Source organism: Cetorhinus maximus, chromosome 2 (genome assembly GCF_964194155.1).
Source record: "Cetorhinus maximus chromosome 2, sCetMax3.hap1.1, whole genome shotgun sequence".
In the NCBI taxonomy this organism is placed as follows: Eukaryota; Metazoa; Chordata; class Chondrichthyes; order Lamniformes; family Cetorhinidae; genus Cetorhinus; species Cetorhinus maximus.
Window position 1 is genome coordinate 47,280,411 of NC_135880.1, and position 22,599 is coordinate 47,303,009.

The following is a 22,599-nucleotide window of genomic DNA, read 5'->3' on the forward strand; positions in this document are numbered from 1 at the left end:
TCAAACACTTTGCAAGATATGTCAGGAATGAATGTAGAGAAACCGAAGTCTACGTAGATCACAACTCATTAACATTTGTGGAGAAATTCAAAACACATAATGCAAGGCCACTCTGACGAAGCCTGCTATCGCAACCATTTCACTTGAAGATTACACACATTGCAGGGAAAAATAATGTGATAGCGGATGCCCTGTCTAGGGTTTAAATCAGCAAAACCAACCCAAAACTGTGGACAGTGGAAGACTGATTCCAGACAGTACAGAATGCAGCCGCTGTGAGTGATGTATGCATGACTGAATGCTTGAGAAAGAATGTGTGTCTATTCCTTTTCATTTTCTGAAAGAACTGTAACAAAATGCCTGCTGCATTTCATTTGCCCTGGCGGGGAGGTGTTATAAAACCAGGGGCCGGAATTTTATGCCCCGTGGGTGGGTGCGCGCCCGACCCAAACGAGTCTAAGATCATACAAGATGACGTCGGGCAAGCATTCCGATGTCATCGTGCACTCGCGTGATATTTCGCTCAGTGGGCGCGCGCAAAAGTTGGAAGGGCACCCGCCAACAATTACGCGGGCAATTAAGCCCATTAACGGCCCAATTGAAAGCGATTTTTCATGGTCCGCCAACCACGGGCCAATCAGCCAGGCGGCCTTTACATTTTTGATGAAACCTCATCGAAGGGCGGGATAAAATCTCCATTAGGACTTAAGAAAAAAAGAAATATCTGGGGACTGTTTTTTTTAATGATGTATGCTTTCTGGTGCTTGATTGTGCTGCATGAACATTTTTTGCAGCATTTTTGTACTTTCTTTTATTCTTTGGAGGTCTGCAGCTCCCAGAGGCAGCTGTCTGCCTTCAGAAAGCTCATTGGATGCGCTCAACAGCACCCATGGTGACATCAGCACCCGCCCTCTTCTCACCCCCACCAGCAGTGCTGAGCCTTTCTCCGGACGCATTTCACGCTGGCTGGCCGTTAATTGGCCAGCCCTTCCAACTTCGGGCGCATCCCGCTATCAGAAAGGAGATGTGCTGTCTGAAAGTGGACCACCAGAACAAACAGCTTAAACAAGTACAAAAGGCCCATTCCTTGGAACTACTCACAGACATCCAGACATAATCTGTTTATTCAGGTGGGTGCAGACTGATTGGTTAAACTCATCACTTTTGACAATGGACCTTGGCTTAGAAGGGGTTCCACTGACCATTTAGCCTGATCACTTTAGGAAATGGACCCCGGCTGAGGAGGGGGGTCTCCACCCCTAAACATTCAGACAACTCACTGCTGTGAGCAATTAACACATAAACAATGGACCTTTGAGGTTCTGCTTCTTAATTTGGTGCCCAGCTCCTCATACTGACTAAGCAGAACCTCCTTCTTTGCCCTGCCATGGTACCAACATGGACTACAACATGGGCTACAATGACTGGGTCCTCCCCCACCTACTGCATGTTCCTCTCCAGCCCTAAGCAGATGTCCCGAACCCTGGCACCGGGCAGGCAACAGAGCTGCCTGGACTCAAGCTCTTTGCTGCAGAGAACGGTGTCAGTCCCCTACTACCACTACATTCCTTGTAACTCCCCCCGCTTGAATGGCTTCCTGTACCACGGTGCCATGGCCAGTTAGCTCATCCACCCTGCAGCCCCCACTCTCATCCAAACAAGCTGAACAAACCTCAAACCTGTTGGACAATTGCAAGGGTCGAGGCTCCTGCACTCCTGTCCTCTGGAACTCCTTACCTGCCTCATTTGGAGTTACACCCTCCTGTCCCTGACCACTGACCAAATAAGAAGACCCTATCCTAAGGGCTGTGACCATCTCCTGGAATAAAGTGTCCAGGTAACTTTCCCTGATGTGCCGCAGGGTCTGACAAACAAATTCTTTTAAGCCAACTGTGGCAGTCAACCAAGAGGCGGAAAGAGAGAGGAGCCATTGTGCAACTTCTCACCTGGCTATAACAGACATTCTTCCAGTAAAGCAATGGAAACCAAAAAATCTTGACAACTAAAGAAAAATTATTCTCAGGGCGTGGACAATGCCCACCCACCTAGCCATATGTCACAGAATTGTGCTCAGACAAAAGCAAAATACTGCAGATGCTTGAAATCTGAAATAAAGACAGAAGATGCTGGAAATAATCAGCAGTTCAGGCAGCACCTGTGGAGAAAGAAACAAGATTAACATTTCTTTCATCAGAACTGAGGAAACTGAAGGGATGTCAATCCGAAATGCTTATTTCTTACGCTCCACAGATGCTGCCTGACCTGATGTATATTTGTAGCATTTTCAGTTTTTATTCCAGAATTATGCTAGTTGCCTGACAACTAAGTAACATTTAGTTTAGGCTGGATTAGAGTCACATACAGGTCAAAGTGGGAGGAGTAACCAAGCTATCTTTCTGATCAGCTGGGCTTTTCTTGGAAATTTGGCAAAGGCTCTAAGTGGGTGTAGCTGCTACAGCAGAACATTTTGCCACAGCTGCATATCTGAGCAGGCACACAAAAGGTGTGGTCTTTTTCTGACGCTATGTCAACATGTTTGTTGAATTTAATTTCATAATATTCCGTGGTGAGACTTCAACTCACAACTTCTGGGTTGTTAGTTCAGCTTTAAAGGTGCTATGGTACCATACTCCTTTGCATACACAACAGAGAATGACATTGTTCACAAGGCAAAAACACCATCGGGTCAATTTTCCTCTTTCTACCTGAGGAACACAGCTGAGAGAGAAAAGCAGAGAATGAAGGGCTGGATACCCATTTTATTAGGATTCTGCCCCCCTGTACATGTCCAGGGATGCCTGACGGAGAGCAAACACATTGGGCAGGCATGAAAATGAGGCAGGAAGGCACCAACAGAGTCTCACTTTCCAGCAGACATACTAGATAGGCACTTATTGGAAGGGTGCTCATAAGAAGCAGACATTAAGCCTTGAACATGCTAATCCCCCTTCACAGGAATAGGGGGTGCAGGCAACAAGGCCAAGGAAGAGACCAATGGGCTTTGTGGCCTAGCTGCTCTTTCTGGCCATTTTGCAAAGGACTCCAGGTGCTCAGACACCATGGGTTGGATTTTCAGTTGGCTCAGGTGGGATCAGAGGCGGGTGAGGCTGCAATTTCGGATCCCTGAGCAGCGTGTCAGCTTTCCAACATGTTTCCACTTCCCAGCGATTTTGGAGGTGGCGGCGGGACCTGTGTACAGGCACACTGCCCGAGCATGACAGTTCAGCAATTAATCACACAGTTGAGTCACTTCAGAGGTAGTTGAAAGGCAAAAAATGATTTTGACTCAGAGGCATGGTGATCATGAAGGGTCGCAATCACATCCTTGTGTAGAAGGAGGCATCACAGCCAGGTGGCAATCATGGAGGCAGGTCTGTTTAATATTGTTGCTTACATGGGCAAGCTGAGAGAGCTGCTCATGCAATAGCACAGTCACACTGAGTGTGTACAAGATGTATACTGTTAGCTCTCTAGGCAGTGGACCTATTGGAGTGATGCAACAGGATTCAGTGGGCATGATAGGGTTGACCAGACAGCCATGGTAGTTCTACTGGAGTTAAGGAAGGCCATCCTTGGTCATGGGGCTGAGCTATTTGGAATTGGTGACAAGCACATATGAGGAGCAGCTGCTTCCAAAGTAGATATAGGCCATTGGTCCTGAGGCACACAGAGGTTTTGCATGAGGAGTAGAGAGGTGTAGTAATTATAGTTCTGATAAATGTAGGATTGTAGCTTTAAGAATAATCCTGTGTTGTAAGATCACATGATCTGTGTAAACCAATGAGTTAACAGAAGGGGAACCTCTAGGAGAGAGTTCTTCTCTAGTTATAGGGTTTGATGCACACATGTAGCTGCTGTAAATGAAGTTAAATGTGTCCATCAAGAAAAGTTGTCTGGAAAATCAACTCTATAACAAACTGGCAATGAGGATAAATCAGGTCCGGTGCTGTACCTCGCCCAGTGATTGTGAGTATCTAAGTTCATTAAAAAGAAATGAAGATATACTCATCTGGGATGCCACAGTTTGGCAGAATTTATCCCTTTGAACCAGCCACAGGTGACCAGTTTCAATATATAGAACGTCTTGTGTTCTACTTTCAAGTCAACAAAATCATGGGGGAGGAAAAGAGGAGAGCGATTCTCCTGAGTATTTGTGGGAGAAAAACCTACAGTTTAATTTGAAGTTTGACGGCCCCCAGTCCACCAGATTCAAAAACCTTCAGTGAATTAGTAGACCTAGTTAAGGGACATTTCCACCCTAAGACCTCAGTCACAATGCAGAGGTTCCAATTCAATTATCTTAAGCCCCAGGCGACACCATTGCTACCTATGTGGCGTAATGAAAACAGCTAACAGAATATTGTGATTTCGATAAAACCCTGAGTGACATGCTCCAGGATAGTTTGGTATGTGGCGTGCAGGAGGATGCTATTCAGCGAAGATTGCTGGCTGAAGTGAATCTTGACTTTAAGAAAGTGTTTGAAAAAGCGCTTGCGATGGGAAACGCTGTAAGGGATTCACAAGCAATTCAAGGGGTGCAAAATGGTGCCATTCTCCTAGTTGGGCAGGAACAGTCAGCTGAAAGTGACGCGAAAAGTCGGGACTCTGCCGCGAAGCGGGAATCAGCCCCCGCCAACCAAAAATTTAGCGGAATCAGCTTACCAGCAAAGTCTAAAACTCATTTTTATCGACGTGGAAACAATCATTCTCCTAACGATTGGCAATTTAATAAGATGGAGTCACAGAAGTGGACACATATTGAAACATTGCAAAGTGAGATTTAAATAGGGTTCCAGGCAACAAATGAAGTCCAATGAAGTATATAGTGTGGAAGAGCCAGAAACAACCAATTCTGACATTTATTCATTATTCAACATGAAAGTTGGGAAGACAGAGCCAATTATTATCACAGTACAAGTGAATGGTAAACCCTTAAAAATGGAAGTAGACACAGGTGCTCTACCACTACTAATAGGGGAACACACTTTCAGATATTTCAATAAAGGTGATCAACAATTAAATTTGGCACAAACATCTGCCAAGCTGAAAACGTGCACTGGAGAAGAAATCCAGGTAAAACGTCTCACCAGAGTAACTGTGCATTATAGACACCAATCGGCACAGCTGCCAGTGATGCTATTAGAAGAAAGAAGGCCAAGCCTCCTAGGTCAAAATTGGCTGAGGGAAATTAACCTTGATTGGCCAGTGAGATTTCAAATGGAAGCTGGAAGAGTTCCTGAGTTGAAAAAGGAACATGGCAAACTACTTCAGAAAGAGCCTGGAGAGTCCAAAGACCGCAGCAAGATGAAAAAGGAATGTGTAGCCATTCAGCGACCTGAAGAAATGAAGGCTGTCTTAAACAATGACATGGAAGAACAGCAGAAGAAACCCAAGGAGGCTCTGCTGAATTACAGAATTCAAGATGAAGTGAGTGAGCTTCGCAAAGAAAAGGAAAACCTGTTGAAAGACCTTCACACACTACAAGGATACCTCAGGTCAAAGTTTGTGCCTCTGAAAAATTACGAAGAGAAACAGGAAGAATTTAATGTCTCACTGAACAAACTGAAGACCCAGTTGGCAGAGAAGACACAGCAATGTTCAAGGTTCCAGGAGGAAGCCAACAGATACAAGGAGACAGAAGAGCTGAAGAATCAGCTGAATGAAGCTAAAGAGGTTTTGAAAGGAAAAGTCGTAGAACTTTCCAATTGCAACTAGATAATGAAGTCATGGGTAGCTCAACTACTGAACTAAGACAAGTTGAGATTGTATCTGAGAGAAGTCTGGCTGACAGTGAAGTGAAAAAGAAGGCCGAGACTAAATTCTGTGGTAGAAAGGGGACGACACATAGAAAGAGGATGCAGAATTACTGATGAGGCGCAGTCTTCAAACAAAACAAAGCCTGATACTTCCCAATTTGGAGGGGAAGTTGGAGAAAAGTCAAGGGAACCAAAAAGCGACTCATGATTTGCATAGTTGTAAGTGACAATTTACTGTTGGTGAAGCAGTATAGGTAAGGAATTTCGGTAGAGGACCGAAGTGGTTACCTGGTAAAGTAAGCTCTGTGACCAGACCATTGTCGTACCACTTGGAAGTGGAGGCCAACCAGAGCCAAGGCCATAGTGCTGTGGGTGGTCCAGCTGCTCAGAGGGGGGAGGAAGAAGTGTGGAAGGGCAATAGTGGTAGGGGATTTGTTAGTGAGGGGAGTAGACAGGCGCTTCTGCAGCCGTAGTCATGACTCCAGGATGGTATGTTGCCTCCCGGGTGCCAGGGCCAGGGATGTCACGGAATGGCTGCAGGGCATTCTGAAGGAGCAGGGTGAACAGCCAGAGGTCGTGGTCCATGTTGGGACCAATGACATAGGAAGAAAGAGAAATGAGGCCCTGCAAGTAGACTTTAAGGAGTTAGGTTAAATCGAAAAGCAGGACTTCAAAGGTAGTAATCTCTGGGTTACTCCCGGTGCCATGCAGTAGTGAGTATAGGAACAGAAGGGTAGAGCAGATGAATGCGTGGCTGGAGAGATGGTACAGTAGGGATGGCTTTAGATTCCTGGGGCATTGGGACCATTTCTGGGGGAGGTGGGACCTGTACAAGCTGGATGGGTTACATTTGAACAGGAACGGGACCAATATCCTCGCGGGGAGGTTTGCCAATGCTGTTGGGTGGATTTAAACTAAATTGTCGGGGGAGTGGGATCCTGAAAAGTAGTTCAGAGGGGAGAGAAGCTGAGATGGAATTAGAATTTAAAACGCTAGTAAGTGAGTCAGGAAGGCAGAGGAAACATAGGCTAGATAAGAAAGAAGTGAGTTTAGCAAGGGTAAATGGAATATATTTTAATGCAAGGAAACTGAGCAATAAGACAGATGAGCTGAGGGCACAGGTAGGCATGTGGGAGTATGATATCATAGCTTTGACCGAGACTTGGCTAAAAGAAGGGCAGCATTGGCAGCTGAACATTCCTGGTTATAGGGTATTCAGAGGAGATAGAGAGGGGATAGAAGTAGCGGGGGTCGCAATATTGATCAAGAAATCAATTATAACAGGTGAGGAGGGATGAAATCTTGGAAGGATCATCAAATGAGGCCATATGGGTAGAAATAAAAAATACAAAAGGGGTAAACACGCTGTTGGGTGTGTACTATAGGCCCCCAACCATTCAGGGAGAGATAGAGGATCAAATATGAAATCAAATTTCAGAGAAGTGTAAGAATAATAAGGCAGCAATAGGGGATTTTCACTACCCAAATATTAACTGGGATAGTTTTAGTATGCACAGTAGAGAGGGTTGCATCCAGGAGAACTTTTTCAGCCAGTACGTAGAAAGCCCAACATGGGAGGGGGCAAGTCTGGACCTAATATTCAGAAATGAGCCCGGGCAGGTGGAAGGCATGTCAGTAGGGGAGCATTTTGGAGATAGTGACCATAACTCCGTTAGATTTAGGATAGTTATGGAAAAGGATCATTTTTTTTATTCATCCATGCGTTGTGGGCTTTGCTGGCTGAGCCAGCATTTATTGCCCATCCCTAATTACCCTTGAGAAGGTGGTGGTGAGCTGCTTTCTTGAACCGCTGCAGTCCATGTGATGTAGGTACACCCGCAATGCTGTTAGGAAGGTTGAGCTGGGAATAAAAGTTCTAAACTGGGGAAAGGCTAATTTTAGATGAGATACGATTTGGCCCAAGTGGACTGGGAGCAACTACTTGCAGATAAAACTGTGTCAGAGCAGTGGGAGGCATTCAAGGAAGAAATAGCGAGAGCATAGGGCAAAAATGTTCCCGTAAATACAAAGATGGGGACCAAGTCCGGAGAACCCTGGATGTCAAGGGACATAAAGGTTAGGATTAAGAAAAGAAGAGAAACTTATGGCAGATACTGAGAGCTCAATATGGCAGAGTCCCTAGAGGAGTATAAAAAGTGCAAGGGGGAGCTTAAAAAGGAAATTAGGAAAGCTAAGAGAGTGCATGAGAAAGAATTGGTGAGTAGAATAAAGGAAAACCAAAGGTTTTGTTTTTAATATATAAAGAGCAAGAGAATAACTAGGGAAAGAGTGGGGCCAATTAGGGACCATGGAGGTAACCTGTGTGTGGACCCAGAAGAGATGGGTACAGTCCTCAATGAATACTTTACATCGGTCGTCACAATGGAAAAGGACGACACAGGTATAGACATCAGGGTGGAGGACTGTGAAATATTAGAGGAAATTAACATAGAGAGAGGAGGTACTAGTGGGTTTACCAGCCTTAAAAGTGAATAAATCCGCAGGCCCCAGTAAAATGTATCCCAGGCCATTGAAGGAGGCAAGGGAAGAGATATCAGGGGCCCTGGCAGTAATTTTCAAATCCTCTCTGGCCACAGGTGAGGTGCCAGAGGACTGGAGGACTGCTAATGTTGTCCCATTATTTACTTCCTGATAGGACACTACCCTGGCAATGTTAAGGGCCGCCTCCATCGACATTAGAACAACAAGATGGGGAACTCCCTGGAGTTGTGAGCTTATTTCTCCTGAAAGGTCAAGAACAAGAGAGTTGAGACTATGTTGCCCTCTTTCACCATTTCCAGTGGGTCATACACATGTCACTGCTCTTCGTGCTTCCTCTTCCATAAGTGAGTGGGGTGCAATAGGAGTGTTCCAGGGCACACATCTATTTTGATATTTGGAGCCATATGTGCCCTCAGACTGATTAGCTCATGGGTGAATTGGGTCAGTATACAATTGTAGTCATGTCATGTGGCTGTGCACTTCACTGGCCTTGCCAGTCCTGAGAACACCATTGAAGTGCTTGCAGCACTGTAGCCACATCCTGGTGACAATGCAGCAACTGCTTTCCTCACGTGTCACCTCTAACCATACCTGCTTCATCTGGTTGATTGGCCTCCTCCTGATAGAGAAAAGTACACTCCACCGCCTCCAGAAGACCCTTAAGGGAGATGGGTGAAAATTATGGGGCTGCCCTTGCTCCAACCCTGCCCTGCTGCTGGCCTGCGGCTCTCTTCTATTCCATCCTTAAGTAACTCTGCTCTCGCAATGATGGCTGTATAAATGGAGCCTGCCTCATCAAGGTACCTCTCAAAAATCCACCCTTGACCCATCCATCCACCACAAATACCCTCCCAACTCTTCCTTCCTGGTTGAATGTAATTGCAAAGCATTAACTTCAGTGCAGCACTTGATGCAGTTATATGCCATTCACCTCCATTGCCTCTCCTTCTAAGTCCAGTTCATTGTGAATGTCCTTGCTTGGCTTCACATCTACTTTACTGAAGTCAGGTAAACAATAGCAATGACTTCTCTCTGCTTCTGCTTCACCTTCCCCTCCCCCACCACTACATTGTCACCCCTGGAGGCCCTAACAATTTGTCCTCTTCTGCACCTACATGCTGCCCTCAGTGTCATTGTCCACAAACTTATCTGACCTCAAGTCATGGAAGAATTGAACTTTCCAACAGCATCAGAAGCAGCAAAGCCATTGTTATTGTCCATAAACTCCCTTCCTTTGACACTGACTTCATTCCCCTTCCCTGTCGCTTGATCAGGCTGAACCAGATGATACAAGATCTTGAATGCTTTTTAACCCAGAGAGGAACTCCAAACCACCACACCCCCTCCATCAACAAGACAACTGTAACCTTCTGTAACATTGCCTGTCTCCAACCCAATACCCACTGCTTTAGATAGCTTTATTCATGCTTCTGCCATAACTAAGCTTGATTCCTCCAAAATCCCCTTACCAGCCTCCCACTTTCCATAAACTCCAACCTGTTCAAACCTCATGTTGGACGTAACCTGTCCTGCATTAAGTCTCTCTTACCCTTCACTTCCATTCTCATTGACTGGGCCTCTTGCCAATGCACTGAACTAAAAATCCTCATCCTCAAATCTGTTTGCATCCTTTCCTCATCCAGTTCTGGGAGCGGGAGGTCTTCTGCCTCATTTACTGGCAGTGCCCTCAGTCATCTCAGCTATAATCCCTGAAATGCCTTCCCCAAAACCCTGCACCTCTTCCCTTCTTACTTCACCTTTAAAAACCTTCTTAAAACCCATCTTTTCAACTTTGGTAACAAATTCTCATATCACCATTTCTCATAGTTTCTTTTATTTATTTTCCCCACTACCCTTTTAATGTCTTGAGACATTTTTGACGTTGAATGCAGTATGTCAATAATAAATTGTTACTATTGTTATCAAATTGGATTAAACATAAAACAAGCACAAATTTATCATTGTCCATTCATTTCCACAATTCTTCTCATTCATTATTCTGTTTTCAGCAAACAGGATTTTAGATTTCCATTTTGTAGGTACTTGTACTAGTCACAATCTCAACTGCCATTTAAATCTGTTCATCGTTAGAGTGATTAGCAGTTGCCTACTTGCTGTCTTCAGACAAGCTGAGTGCAAGAAATAGTTCTTCAATGAAAGAACCAAAAGTAAACCGTATGAAAGATACTTGGGCACATCCCGTGCACTTTCCCTAGTCCTGTTCAACCTCTCAGACTAGGAATTGGGCGTAATGGAGAAAAAGGGATATATGGGAAGAAATGAACAAGCACAGACAAATATAGAAGTTTATGGCCTGAATCTTCCATTTGACATGCACGGTGACACGCGATGATGTCAGGCGTGCGACCCAACGTGACCGCACGTCATTCCGATGTCACAATGTCACATAAGGGGACATGTCTGAATAATTTTATTTTTTCATTGATCACATTTTTTAGACTTTCCTTAATCTCCCTGAGGCAGCTCCGTGCCTCAGGGAGATTTCTGCGCTCTTTTGCGCGCACGTAAAATGGTGACGCACAGCTGATCGCAGGCGGCAATCAGCTGCATGCCCGCCCACACCCACTCCCGCTCAGCCCCCCCGATGGGGAGAAAATTCTCCCCTTATAAGTCCTATAACAGGAGAAAAAGTGAAGGATATACATGCATGTAACTGAATTTCAAGAGTGCACTGTTTTAATGCAATGATTTACTTCATAACTAACTTACAAATTATGAATCTCAGTTTATCTAAAAGGTAAGTAATAACTTCCAGCATTTTAAATCATCTTTACTTGAGTATAGCTTCTGACTCAACTTTGCCTTAAACATAAACGTCATGCAGATTTCTTTTTTGCTGGGGTGGCGACAGAAGTTGATTGCATCATAATTATTTTAAATGGAGATTTTTGAAGCTGATTTATACGTTGGTAGAATTGTTCTATGATTTGCTTACATTTAGATCCAAAGCGTGAATTACAAAGCTGTACCCAGTCTTACTTAAACTATCGAACAGATTTTGCGACAGAAATTGTCTTAAATTATGACCTGGTCTTCTATAATTCTCTACAAGATGCTGTCATTACCGTCATGCGTAACTCCATTCACTCGAATCATGAAACGTCTTCCAGCAGTGAAACCTTCTTCTAGGTCGCTACTTTGTTCCTGAAGTGAGCCAGTCTCCATCTCTAAACATGTGAACAAAGATCAATAATCAGAGCAATAAAATAGTAAACACAAGTTTGTAAATTATTTGACCTTTTAAGATTATACCACATCTTCTTCATGCTGCGACCTTGCATGCTTTAGAAACACAAAGATTAATTTTGCGCTGGTGCACTACGAATACAGAACTTTGCTAGCACAGTTGCAGGCACAGGGCTACAACACAGGAACGCTGAAGCATCTTGAGGCATTCTTCTTTTTAGGCACTAATATAAATGCAGGGCTGTTGTTGTTGTTCCGATCTCTGTATGTTGCTACCAATGTCTGGAATGTAACCTGGCAGTATTGGCCTTATGAGGTGTCCTTCCATTAAACACTGTACACAGTTAAGAAATGTTAAAAAGTTGATCATTTGCTCTTGGAGTCTTTAATACTTTAGTGTAGCACAACTTCTCAATGCCTATAAACCAGCAAAATAAAATTGCATACCAGCAAAGAGAAACATCTTTCAAATATAGTGCATGGGTTGGATTTTCCTCATTGCAGCATCTGGGAGATGCTCAATTCCCAGAAACAGAGAAGAAGGGAAAAAGGGCATTCAACTCAGGAAAGGGGTGGTGAACGAGGTGGCAAGACAGGTGGCGATCAGGAAGCAGCACAGTGTTAGGAGAGGGGAAAAATGTGGGAGGCAGCGAGGAGTTGGGTGGGAGGTGAGCGAAAGGCAGTGAGGAGTTGGAAGAGTGGAGGTGAGCGGGAGGCAGTGAGGGGGCTGGGGGAGGGGCAGCAAAGGGGAGGCAGTGAGGGAGTCAGGAGAGGGACAGCAATCGGGAGGCAGTGAGGGGGTCGGGAGAGAGACAGCGAGTGGGAGGCAGTGAGAGGATCGGGGGAGGGGCAGCAATCGGGAGGCAGTGAGGAAGGGGGTGGCGAGTGGGAGGAAGTGAGGGGGTGGGAAGAGGGGCAGCAAGCGGGAGACAGTGAGGGGGTCAGGAGGGGGGCATCAAGCAGGAGACAGCGAGGAGATGGGGAGAGGGGCAGTAACTGGGAGGCATTGAGGAAGGGGGTTGTGAGTGGAAGGCAGTGAGGGGGTCTGGAGAGGGGCAGCAAGCAGGGGGGCAGTGAGAGGTCAGGTTTGGGGAGGTGAACGGGAGGCAGCGAAGGGGGTTGGGAGAGGGCTGATGAGTGGGAGGCAGGAACAGTGTCCAAAAGGAAAACAGACCGAGCATGCACAATCACCAATACGGTTCTTGGTGCATGCATACTAAAACAAAAATGCAAGTCATGGCCGGCAGCACTATTTGGCTAAGTTCCCTAATTTACAACCATATTGAAACAGAAATGTGATATTGGAAGGTGCTTTAAACATGGGATATCTGTACATGAATATTGTAATCCTCAGTTCATCCCATGAGTTCAGAATTCCAGCCAAAACTAAGCTAATTGGAGAATTTTCTGGTACTCCCTCAGTCCTTGGAGTACCCTGAAGTCAGAGCTGCCAATCATTCATAGTCAAAGATACAATATGCAGGAATTGGTATACAGAATGCTAGCGATCAGATGCTCACATATTGGCTTCATTATCAGTAGTTATTACTGCCTTGACCATGTGCAATTCAAAACACCCCTCAAACAATGATTCTGTATTCTGACTAATTTCCAAACCAATCGATCTAGCTTTGCTCATGTGGTCAACTTGACTTTAGACCTTCATTTCTGAATTTGAATACGGGAAGATGGCTTCTAGTGTTGTTTCACATCAGTGAGATAATATACAAAAATTGCCTTAATTTGTCAAAATACAATCGAATCAGTGATTCATCAGTGAATCAAATGCTGATCGCAGCAAAGTTACTGGTGGAATTGCCAAGCGGAGACCCAATACTTTATTGGTAAGGAAAAGCTATTTATTCTGATATTGGGCATATAATCACTGACTATTTTTATCTCAATGTTACCAATTGAAAATTGAATAGTTGCTTGCGCTGAATGAGGATAAAAATCTTCCAAATTGTGATCGATCCAAAATAAAAAAGCCTCGTTTCTTTCTACTTTTTGAAGTTGCTCTTGCTCCTCCAGAGTGGAAATAACTCGCACCTTTTACATTCGCTACATAAGGACAATTTGGGCAAAGCTCCTGATGTATCAGAGGTCCACAGCTAGGCTTCTGCTTCCTGTGCTAGCCCCAACAACAGATCTGCAAGAGGCAGAGAGTACAAAAGCAAGGAAATTATGATGAACCTTTTTGAACTCTGGTTTGGCCTCAACTGGAGTGTTGTGTCCAATTCTGTGTGCCACACTTTAAGAAGGATGCGAAGGCTTTAGACAGGGTGCAGAAAAGGTTTACGAGAATGGTTCCAGGGATGTGGGACTTAGTTAAGTGAATAGATTGAAAAAGCTGAGTCAAAGAAAAAATTGAGAGGACATTTGATGGAGGTATTCAAAATGATGAGGGGTCTAGACAGAGCAGATAGAGAGAAATTGTTTCCAATGGCGGAAGAAGTCACTGATTTAAGTTGATTGGCAAAAGAAGCAATGGCACCATGAGGATTTTTTTTTATATGCAGCAAATGATTGGGATCTGGAAGGCACTGTTTGGAGGCAAATTTAATCATGGCTTTCAAAAGAAAATTGGATAAGCACCTGAAGAGTAAAAGCTTGCAGGGATACAGGGAAAGGGCAAAGTGGGACTAGCTGAGTTGCTCCTGCAGAGAGCTGGCATGGACATGATGGGTTGACTGCCCTTCCTCTGTGCTGTAACCATTCTGTGAAAGGGTGTTCCCAGGCCATGCTTATAGCGGCGTAGAGGAAACCTCAGTGCCTTTCCTTTCCTCCCAGTCACAGTGCACTTCAGGTCCCTGTGCCTTTCAGATACTCAGCTGGAAGCTTCCTGGGAAACAAGTCCCTTTAGTAGTATAAAGTTCAATACGAACACGTTAATACATAATATTTCTTAAAGCAGCAAGCAGTAACAGCCAGTTGTCAAGCTTGGTTTAAATGAGCCTTGACTATGTTCACAAATCAGTTAGTTGAGTACCTTTGAATGGCTCACTTTCAAATCTCTCAAGCAACAGACAACAAATATTTCTGAGAAAAATAACTCCAATTCTACTAGTAAAAACAGTTTTTTTCTTTTCAGAATAGTGTAGGCACCTTACCTGTAAAATTCACTGCAATAATCAAGTTGCATCAAACTAATGTATCATAAACAAGCTTTAAACCCTTTGAAATACAGGAAGAGATCTTACAACCTAGTGCTTCGAGTGCAGAGCTTTGCATGAGAGGAGCACATATCACACACTAGGGAACAGAGATAAATATCACAACATACACACTAACTTCTTAAAATGACCCCAGTCTCCCATTTGGGAAGTGATATTCTGGAACTGAGGTGTTTTACTTGAGCAATTAATACAGGCATGCCTGTTGCATATAGTTAGCACTCTCTATTCTAGTACAATCTTGACTATATTACAGCATTGCTTAATAGCTTGGTGGTGCATGGTAATTGTTTATAACACTCAAGTGATTTCTGTCAGATGCATGTGCCTGGAAAGACAATTAACTGTATTGGTTGACTGGTTTCTTTCTAATACACTTCATGCAGGGCCAAATGAATGTCAGCCAATTTCCCAGCATTTAGTTGTGGAAGGCACTTTAAAGACGTTATCTTTCTTAAAATAACCTGTTTTATGTTCACATGTCAGTATGAGTTAAGGCCATGAGGGTATGTGCTCACCAGCATACTTCAGCTAATTTCATCCCTGTGCTCTAACCATCTCTTAAACCTGCCCATCCCCCCCTCACCTCATTCCCACCTATTGGGAGAGACAAGAGAGACTAATAAGGCAGAGTTTTCTGCCTGTCGGGCGGGCCGTGCTGGAGCAGGCGCGGACCCAATCGCCGCCCGTGATCGGATCCGCGGTGCCATTTTACCCGGGCAGGCCAATTAAGGCCCGTTCAGCGTGAATCGCGGCTCCCGAGGACAGCAGGAGTGGGTGGGCAGCAGCGGGTCTGCAGTGAGCGCCGGGTCCAATGGCGACCCCACGACCTGTTTAAAAAGCTGCTGCAGCCTTTGAAAGGCTGTGAATCACGGCCAGTGGAAGGGCTGCCCAGAGCACTGCTGGTGAGCGGGCCAGGCAGGAGGGTAGGGCAGGGGGACACTGTGCCCCTCGTTTTTCTGACGATTGCCTTGCTGCTCTCCTCGAGGAGGTGGCAGCACGGCGGGAGGTCCTCGTACCCCAGGACAGGAGGAGGCGGCCCCCCCCCCCCACATGACCAAACGTGCCTGGGAGGAGGTGGCGGAGGTGGTGAGCTCCCACAACGTGGTATGACGCACCTGGATCCAGTGTCGCAAGCGCTTCAACAACCTGTTGCACTCAGGAAGGGTGAGTACCATTGGTCACTTAACCCAGCAGGACCCCCCAAACACTCCCACGTCCCAAGTCTGAGTGTAGTGACGGGATTGAATCATTGACGGCATGTGTCCTTCGCTGGGTGGGCCAGCAGATATTGCCCATGCCGAGGTCACCCTGAGAGGGTGGTGAAGAGATGGGTTCTGCCCCCACAGCAAGTGGTACACTAAGACCCACATTACTGTTTTGGGGGTAACCTGGAGGAGCTGCACGTTGGCGCAGTGCTGGAATTCCAGGACATGTCGAAGTCAGGGTGATGACATGCTAGGAGGGGAGCTTCAAGGTGGAGTGGCACTGATCGATCTGCTGCCCTCTGAGCTCCATGTGCTTGCACCTCCTTGCAATGGAAGGTTAGACCATGTGGTGCATAATGTGAAGTAGGCAGCATTTGGCCAAGGGGGAGGGCGGTGGGGGGACAGGCCTAGCATCTTTATGTGAGTGTTCGGCAGCAGCAGGATGAAGAGGCACTGGAGCCCTGAGCTGGTATGCGTTTTGAAGTATTGCAGATCACACAGGCAAGTATCAGTAACTTTAAAAAACAATATTTTTCAGAGCACACTTTCGACCCCACTGAACCCTCTTATCCCACCCGTGGATGAGGTTTATACAAATGTGTCCTACCCACCAGCCCGTTGCGCCTGTGCGCCAATCCGAAGATCACATGGGTGCCGAAAAATCACCGTCAATTGGCCCCCCAAGGGCCTTAACTGACCCGTTAATTAATGGCGGGCGCGCATCAGATATCACCACGTGCCTGCCCAATGAAATATCGCAATGGCGCGCAGTGACGTTGGGACACACGCCTGACATCACCGCGCGTCATTTTACATGTCGGCGTGCAGGTCTCGCCCCTGCACGCCAACGGGAAAATTCTGCTCATAGTCAATTCAAGCGTCCTCTCAAAAATTCCTTTCTTACTGCAAATGGTGATCAGATTAGCTCCAGAAGAGCTTACACCCACAAATTATTTATCAGTAATTTACTTTTGCCTTCCATCAACTTGTTTTCTAGAAGCTCACCTAAAGCCTTCTTGAAGTGTTATTAGGAATCAGTTTTTACTACTTTCTCTGGTATCATGCTCCACAAATTAACCACCTGTAAGTAAAACTTCTGCATATCCAACATCAGCTCTACTTTCTCACTTTGTACTGGTGGCCTACGGTTTTAATTGACCCCATCATTTCACACTATTAATCTTTGTGATGTCTACATTTTTAATCATCTTAACCACTGGGAACAAAGCTCATCTACATCTTCAGATGTATTTTAAAATAGAGAAATACAGATCCATAAATGACAAAAAAAAAAAATTTTTTTTCTTTTAACCTTGGTCTTTTGGATTAAGCAATTATACAATCATTGCCTCTGGTCATGAAAGATATTTTTCAATGCATTTGTTGTGCTGAAGATTAATTTTTGAAAATCGTTTAAAATGGTTAAAGGATTCAATAGGGTAGCTGTAGAGAAACTGTTTCCTGTGGTAAGGGAATCAAAAATGTGGGGACACAATCTTCAAATTAGAGCCATGACATAGAGGAGTGAAATCAGAAAGCATTCTTCACATGACGGGTAGTAGAAATCTAGTGTTCTCTCCCCAAAATTGTGTGAATGCTGTGACAATTGGAACTTATAAGATCAAGAGATGTGTTAGATGAGAGATGGAGCTCAGGTGGGTAAAGGGGGTTGAGGGAGGGATCAACCACAACCTAACTGAAGGCAGAGCAGGTTCTCATTGTTGAATGACCCACCTGATGGGTTGCATGCTAGGATATTAAAGGAATTAGCTACAGACATAGTGGATGCACTGGTAATAATCTTCCAAGAATCCTTAGATTCTGGAATAGTCCCAGAAGATTGGAAAAATGGCAATGTGACACCCTTATTCAAAAAGGGAAGGAGACAAAAAACACGAAACATTAGGTCAATTAGCTTAACCTCTGTCATTGGGAAAATGTTAAAGTCTATGCAGAGCATTTAGAAATACATAGTCTAATCAAGCAGAGTCAGCATGGCTTCATGAAGGGGAAACCATGCCTAACAAATTTATTAGAATTCTTTGAGGAGGTAACAAGTAGGATAGATAAAGGGGAACCAGTAGACATAATATATTTGGATTTCCAAAAGGCGTTCAATAAGGTACTGCATATAAGACTACTTAATAAGATAAGAGCCCATGGTGTTGGGGGTAGTATATTGGCATGGACAGAGGATTGGCCAACTAAAAGAAGATGGAGAGTTGGGATAAGGGGGGGAGTTTTTGGGATGGCAACCTGTAACTAGTGGAGTGCCACAGGGATCAGCAGCTCTGTGCCTCAGGAGGATTTCTGCGCTCTTCTGTGCACATGCTCCGACTCAGCCTACTCCTCCCGCCTGCACAGTGAGCCCTCAGCGCTTCCGGGTGCGCGTCACGCTGGGCTGGCTTTAATTGGTCCGCCCACATAAAATGGCGGCACGCAGCCCATAGCGGGCAGCAATCGGCTGCGTGCCCACCCGCTCCCGCTCCCATCCAACCCCCCTAACGGGGAAAATATTCTCCCCTTGATACAAGTAGTGAAATAAATTGCTGCAAATGACAGTTGTACACTAACACTTTAACTTTGTCAATAACAAGAGTTATTTTTGTACCTAAGTCATGCATATCAATGCTCAACAACAACTTGCATTCGTGCAGCACCTTCAGCACAGTAAAATATCACACACTTTACAGGAGCGCAATCAGACAAAAAAAATTACATCTCGACAAAGGGGAAATCAGGACAGGTAGGATTTAAGGAACATTTTAATGGAGGAGAGAAAGGTCGAGCAGCTGAAAGGTTTAGGGAGGGAATTCCAAAGCTGGACAGCTGAAACCAAAGCCACCCAGAGTTGGGATGAAGGAAGTGGGGGGTGTACATGACATCAGAGCTTGAGGAACACAGAGTTCTCAGAAGGTTCTGGGCTGGAGAACGTTACAGGGATATGGGCAGGCTTAGGCATGGTACACGATGAGAATTCTAATATTGAAACATTGGTGTGCTGGGAACCAATGGAGGGGTGATGGATGCATGGGGCTTGACATTAGTTAGGATATAATCAGAGTTTTTGATAAGCTCAAGTTTATGAAGGATGCAGGTGGGAGATCAGCCAGGACATCATTGGAATAGTCATGTCTGAAGGTAACAAAAAGCATGAATGAGGGTTTCAGCATTAGGGGTGGAGATAGGTGCTATGCCATAAGTGGCAGTGGGTGGTCTTGATGACAGGGAGGATATGGGGTCTGAAGCTCTACTCAGGGTCAAATAGGATGCTGAGGTTGTGAAAAGTAAAGAAAGACTTGCATTTATATAGCACCTTTAAAGACTTCAGGATATCCCAAAGCCCTTTACTGCAAATGAAATACTTTTGAAATATAATTGTTTTGCAACGTAGGAAATGCAATTTAGTTAATCCTGAGAAAGTGAGCAGAAAGCAGGATGGAAGTGATGGCTAGGGGATGGAGTTTGTGGCAGGGGCTGTAGACTGTGGCTTAATTTGGTTGAGTGAGGCATCTTGTGCCAACACTCTTAAAATATTTTTCCTCATGCTTCAGTTTGAAATTTTCTTGCACCACAAATTGCTGGAAGAGTGAACTAATAACAACATGGTGAGGCCAAATGGGGCCTCTGAGAGTGATGCAAACAATGGTCTATCTTCTAACAAATGAGATTTGAGAAACAGAGGAACGATGGAGAAGGAAATAGGTGAACTAGAGGTACAGAAATTAGGTACAGAAAGAAAAAGAGAGAGAGAAAAAAGAAAAATAGAAAGGAAAAGCTAGAAAATGGTTAAATGTGCTTTAAAAAGTAATTTTAAAAATCTATAAGAACAAATTTACCACCTGCAAGGAAGAGATGTCACAGTTTTGATTCTTCCCTTTCTGGGTCGATGAGATCTAGTGGCTGCAGAAAAATAAATTGTGTTATTAAAAAAGTTCCTTACTTTGTTAAATACCAGCCCTAATTTTATGCACCAATTTTAATGCATCTTAACAATGCAAATGCAGCAATATTTTGAAACTCACAGAAGATTTGACAGTGAGCTCCTGTTTTTACAAAACCAGTGACACAGCAGTGCTGGCAATTTGTGGCAATTCACCATACATAAGGTGTCTACTGTATTCCTCACTACAAAATGCTGCGTTACTTGCACACTAATAATGGTGTGCACATTAACCTCTTCGTATTTTCTCAGCAAATTCTGGGGCAATATCTTTGGTCTTCCCAATGTTTAAATGAAGGAAGTTTTGGCTTATCCAGACAAGCATTTTGACAACAGAAGCAGTGAAGTGATCAAGAGTGGTGGCGATCTAGAGCTGAGTGTTGTTAAATAATCTTGCAATGCTGCTACAACTCACTATAGCTACCCCTTGTTTAACACTCCTAATGTGTTCCATATGATGGCGTGCTAAACAAAAATGTGTTAAATGAAAATCAGTTTCCCATAAGGAGGCATGTAATAAGGGTGGGTTAAAATCTTGATCTGTAGTTTTTACATTAAAAACCCATCGGCTGCCTTGAACCTAAATGGCTCAAAAATCCTCTTTCTACTTATTACTCTTACTACTTTTCCACTTACCTCCCACTCACCGCTTTCTGCCTCCCACTCACCATCCCGTTACTCCCTCCCGCCCGTTTTTTCCCTCTCCCGATTGCCCCATCCTTTCCCCGGCCCTCATGCTCCCTCCTGTTCACCACTTCCCTCCCCTGATCCTCTTCTGCAGCCTCTTGCTCACATCTGCCCACTTACCCTTCCACTCATCGCTTCCCACTCCCAATCCCCTCACTCCCTCCTGCTCACCATCCCTCTGGCTGCCTCACTCGTTGCCCCTCACCAAAGACCTTGCTGTGAGCTTGAGAGAGCAAGAGGGTTGGTTAGCGGGAGGGACAGTTGGTGGGAGCAGTTCTGTAGAGGGAAGTGGTGAGCAGGAGCGAGCCGTCGGCGGTCCCTTGGAATCGAGGATGACGTCCGTCAGGCTTGGTGAGACTTCAGATGACTAAGGAACCCAATTCTGGATCCAAATGTTCTTCCACAGTAGGGGCACGTTGTTGTGCAAGGGAGTGGAAATCGCAGCCCCAGGTTGGCTTCCTTCTCCTTCTTCTGCCACCGCTGTTCTGCCTTGCTGTCAAGTCGCTAAGCTTTGAAGTGGATGCGCCTTGACAGACCAGGTGGTGCCATGCCCAGCAATCAGCAGCATTCTCCTCCCAGTCAATGGTGCTAATGCCTCCGTGCTTTAGGGCGACCTTGAGTGTATCTTATACCTTTTCCTTTGACCACCCTTGGAGCATTGCCAACGGAGAGCTGTGAGAAGAGAACCTGCCGAGGGGGGTGGTTTTTGGGTGTCCAGATGAAATGGCCCGTCCATCGGAGTTGGTTCCACAGGAGCAGGGCTTCAGTGCATTGGTGAGCTGGTGGCAAGCAGGAGTGAGCAAAAGGGTCGAGAAAGGCAAGTGATGAAGGGTCATTGACCTGAAATGTTAACTCTGTTTCTTGCTCCGTAGATGCTGCCAGACCTGCTGAGTATTTCCAGTATTTTCTGTTTTTTATTTCAGATTTCCAGCATCCACAGTATTTTGTTTTTGAATAAGTTTGAATTTCCACTCTCTGGGGAGCCTCAGTTCACCGGGTGGACTGAAGGGATGCCGTTCAACTGCCTTTATGCTCAGATTAAAGAGAACTTTTCAACAGCTGAGTAAACAAGAGCAAACTCCTCGTTCAACGTCCTATTTCTTATATTTTTGCACAATATGCAGTGACATTATCAATTCATTTTCTTGAAATATAGAAACTCAGTATTAAATAAAAGGAGAAAAAAATTACTTAAAACAAATTACAGAACTCAGTATCAAGATCTGAGAGGAAAGACTTAAGCACAATCTACATGAAATGTTCTGTGTGGCTGGTGCACTTTGTGCTATTGGAGAAAATTACCACAAAGCAGTTTAAAGCAAACATCAGGCTATTAGCAAAGCATCTAGCTGTCAGTGTTAGTGTTACTTACACCCAAAAAACAACTTGCACTCCACAGCGAACTTCAGTCTGATGTCAGGAAGGAGGTTATCTCACAGGTAGTTCCTGCTAACCAAGTGCTGAGATGGGAAAAGAGCAAAGTTAACACTGTCACTACTGTACGTGTACTGTCATGAAATTATAAATGCAACCTTAGGGAGCAGAGCCCAGATCTGAGAACTCCTAGAGGATGTAACTACTCACAGTCAATTCACTGTGGCAAATGGAATTTGGGTTTTATTTAATAAATTTATTAAGTGAAAGGAATGGCAAACACGTCAGTCAAATTAACACCAAATCACAAACTCTTAAGGCTCACCTTAATATAACTTACGTATATTTATTCTGCCAATTTGCCACTACTCCAATTCTCTCCCTCTTCTGGATTAGAGTGAATGGTAGTAACACCCTGCAACCACTCCTGAAAGGTCACCCAGCCAATGACAGCCATATATTAGGGGAGAAACTGTTGAGAAGTCATGCTAATTTGCATAAGGCAAAATTAAAAAGCAAACAGAAAAGGTTTTATTTACTTCATGAAACAGTTTAAACAATAGCAGCCAACAAATTGGCATACAAGTACACAGGTCCCTGAAGGCAGCAGTTCAAGTAGACAAGGTTGTAAAGAAGGCATATGGAATGCTCTCCTACATTGCCAGAGGTATAATATAAAAGTAAGGATATAATGTTGGAATCGTATAAAACACTGGTGAGGCCACAACTGGAGTATTGTGTGCAATTCT

At 44.7% G+C, this 22,599-nt stretch overlaps 1 protein-coding gene across 1 annotated transcript in view; it reads right to left on the reverse strand.

Moving 5' to 3' along the window:
* Positions 1 to 22,289, reverse strand: part of LOC144694119 (uncharacterized) — a 172,482-nt gene extending 150,193 nt beyond the window's left edge. The window contains 4 exon segments of the mRNA XM_078564479.1: positions 11,345 to 11,446; positions 19,689 to 19,749; positions 21,849 to 21,936; positions 22,176 to 22,289. Coding sequence (XP_078420605.1) covers positions 11,345 to 11,444 — 100 coding nt within the window. The 5' untranslated portion in view covers positions 11,445 to 11,446; positions 19,689 to 19,749; positions 21,849 to 21,936; positions 22,176 to 22,289.
* Between the last annotated feature and the right edge of the window lie 310 nt (positions 22,290 to 22,599).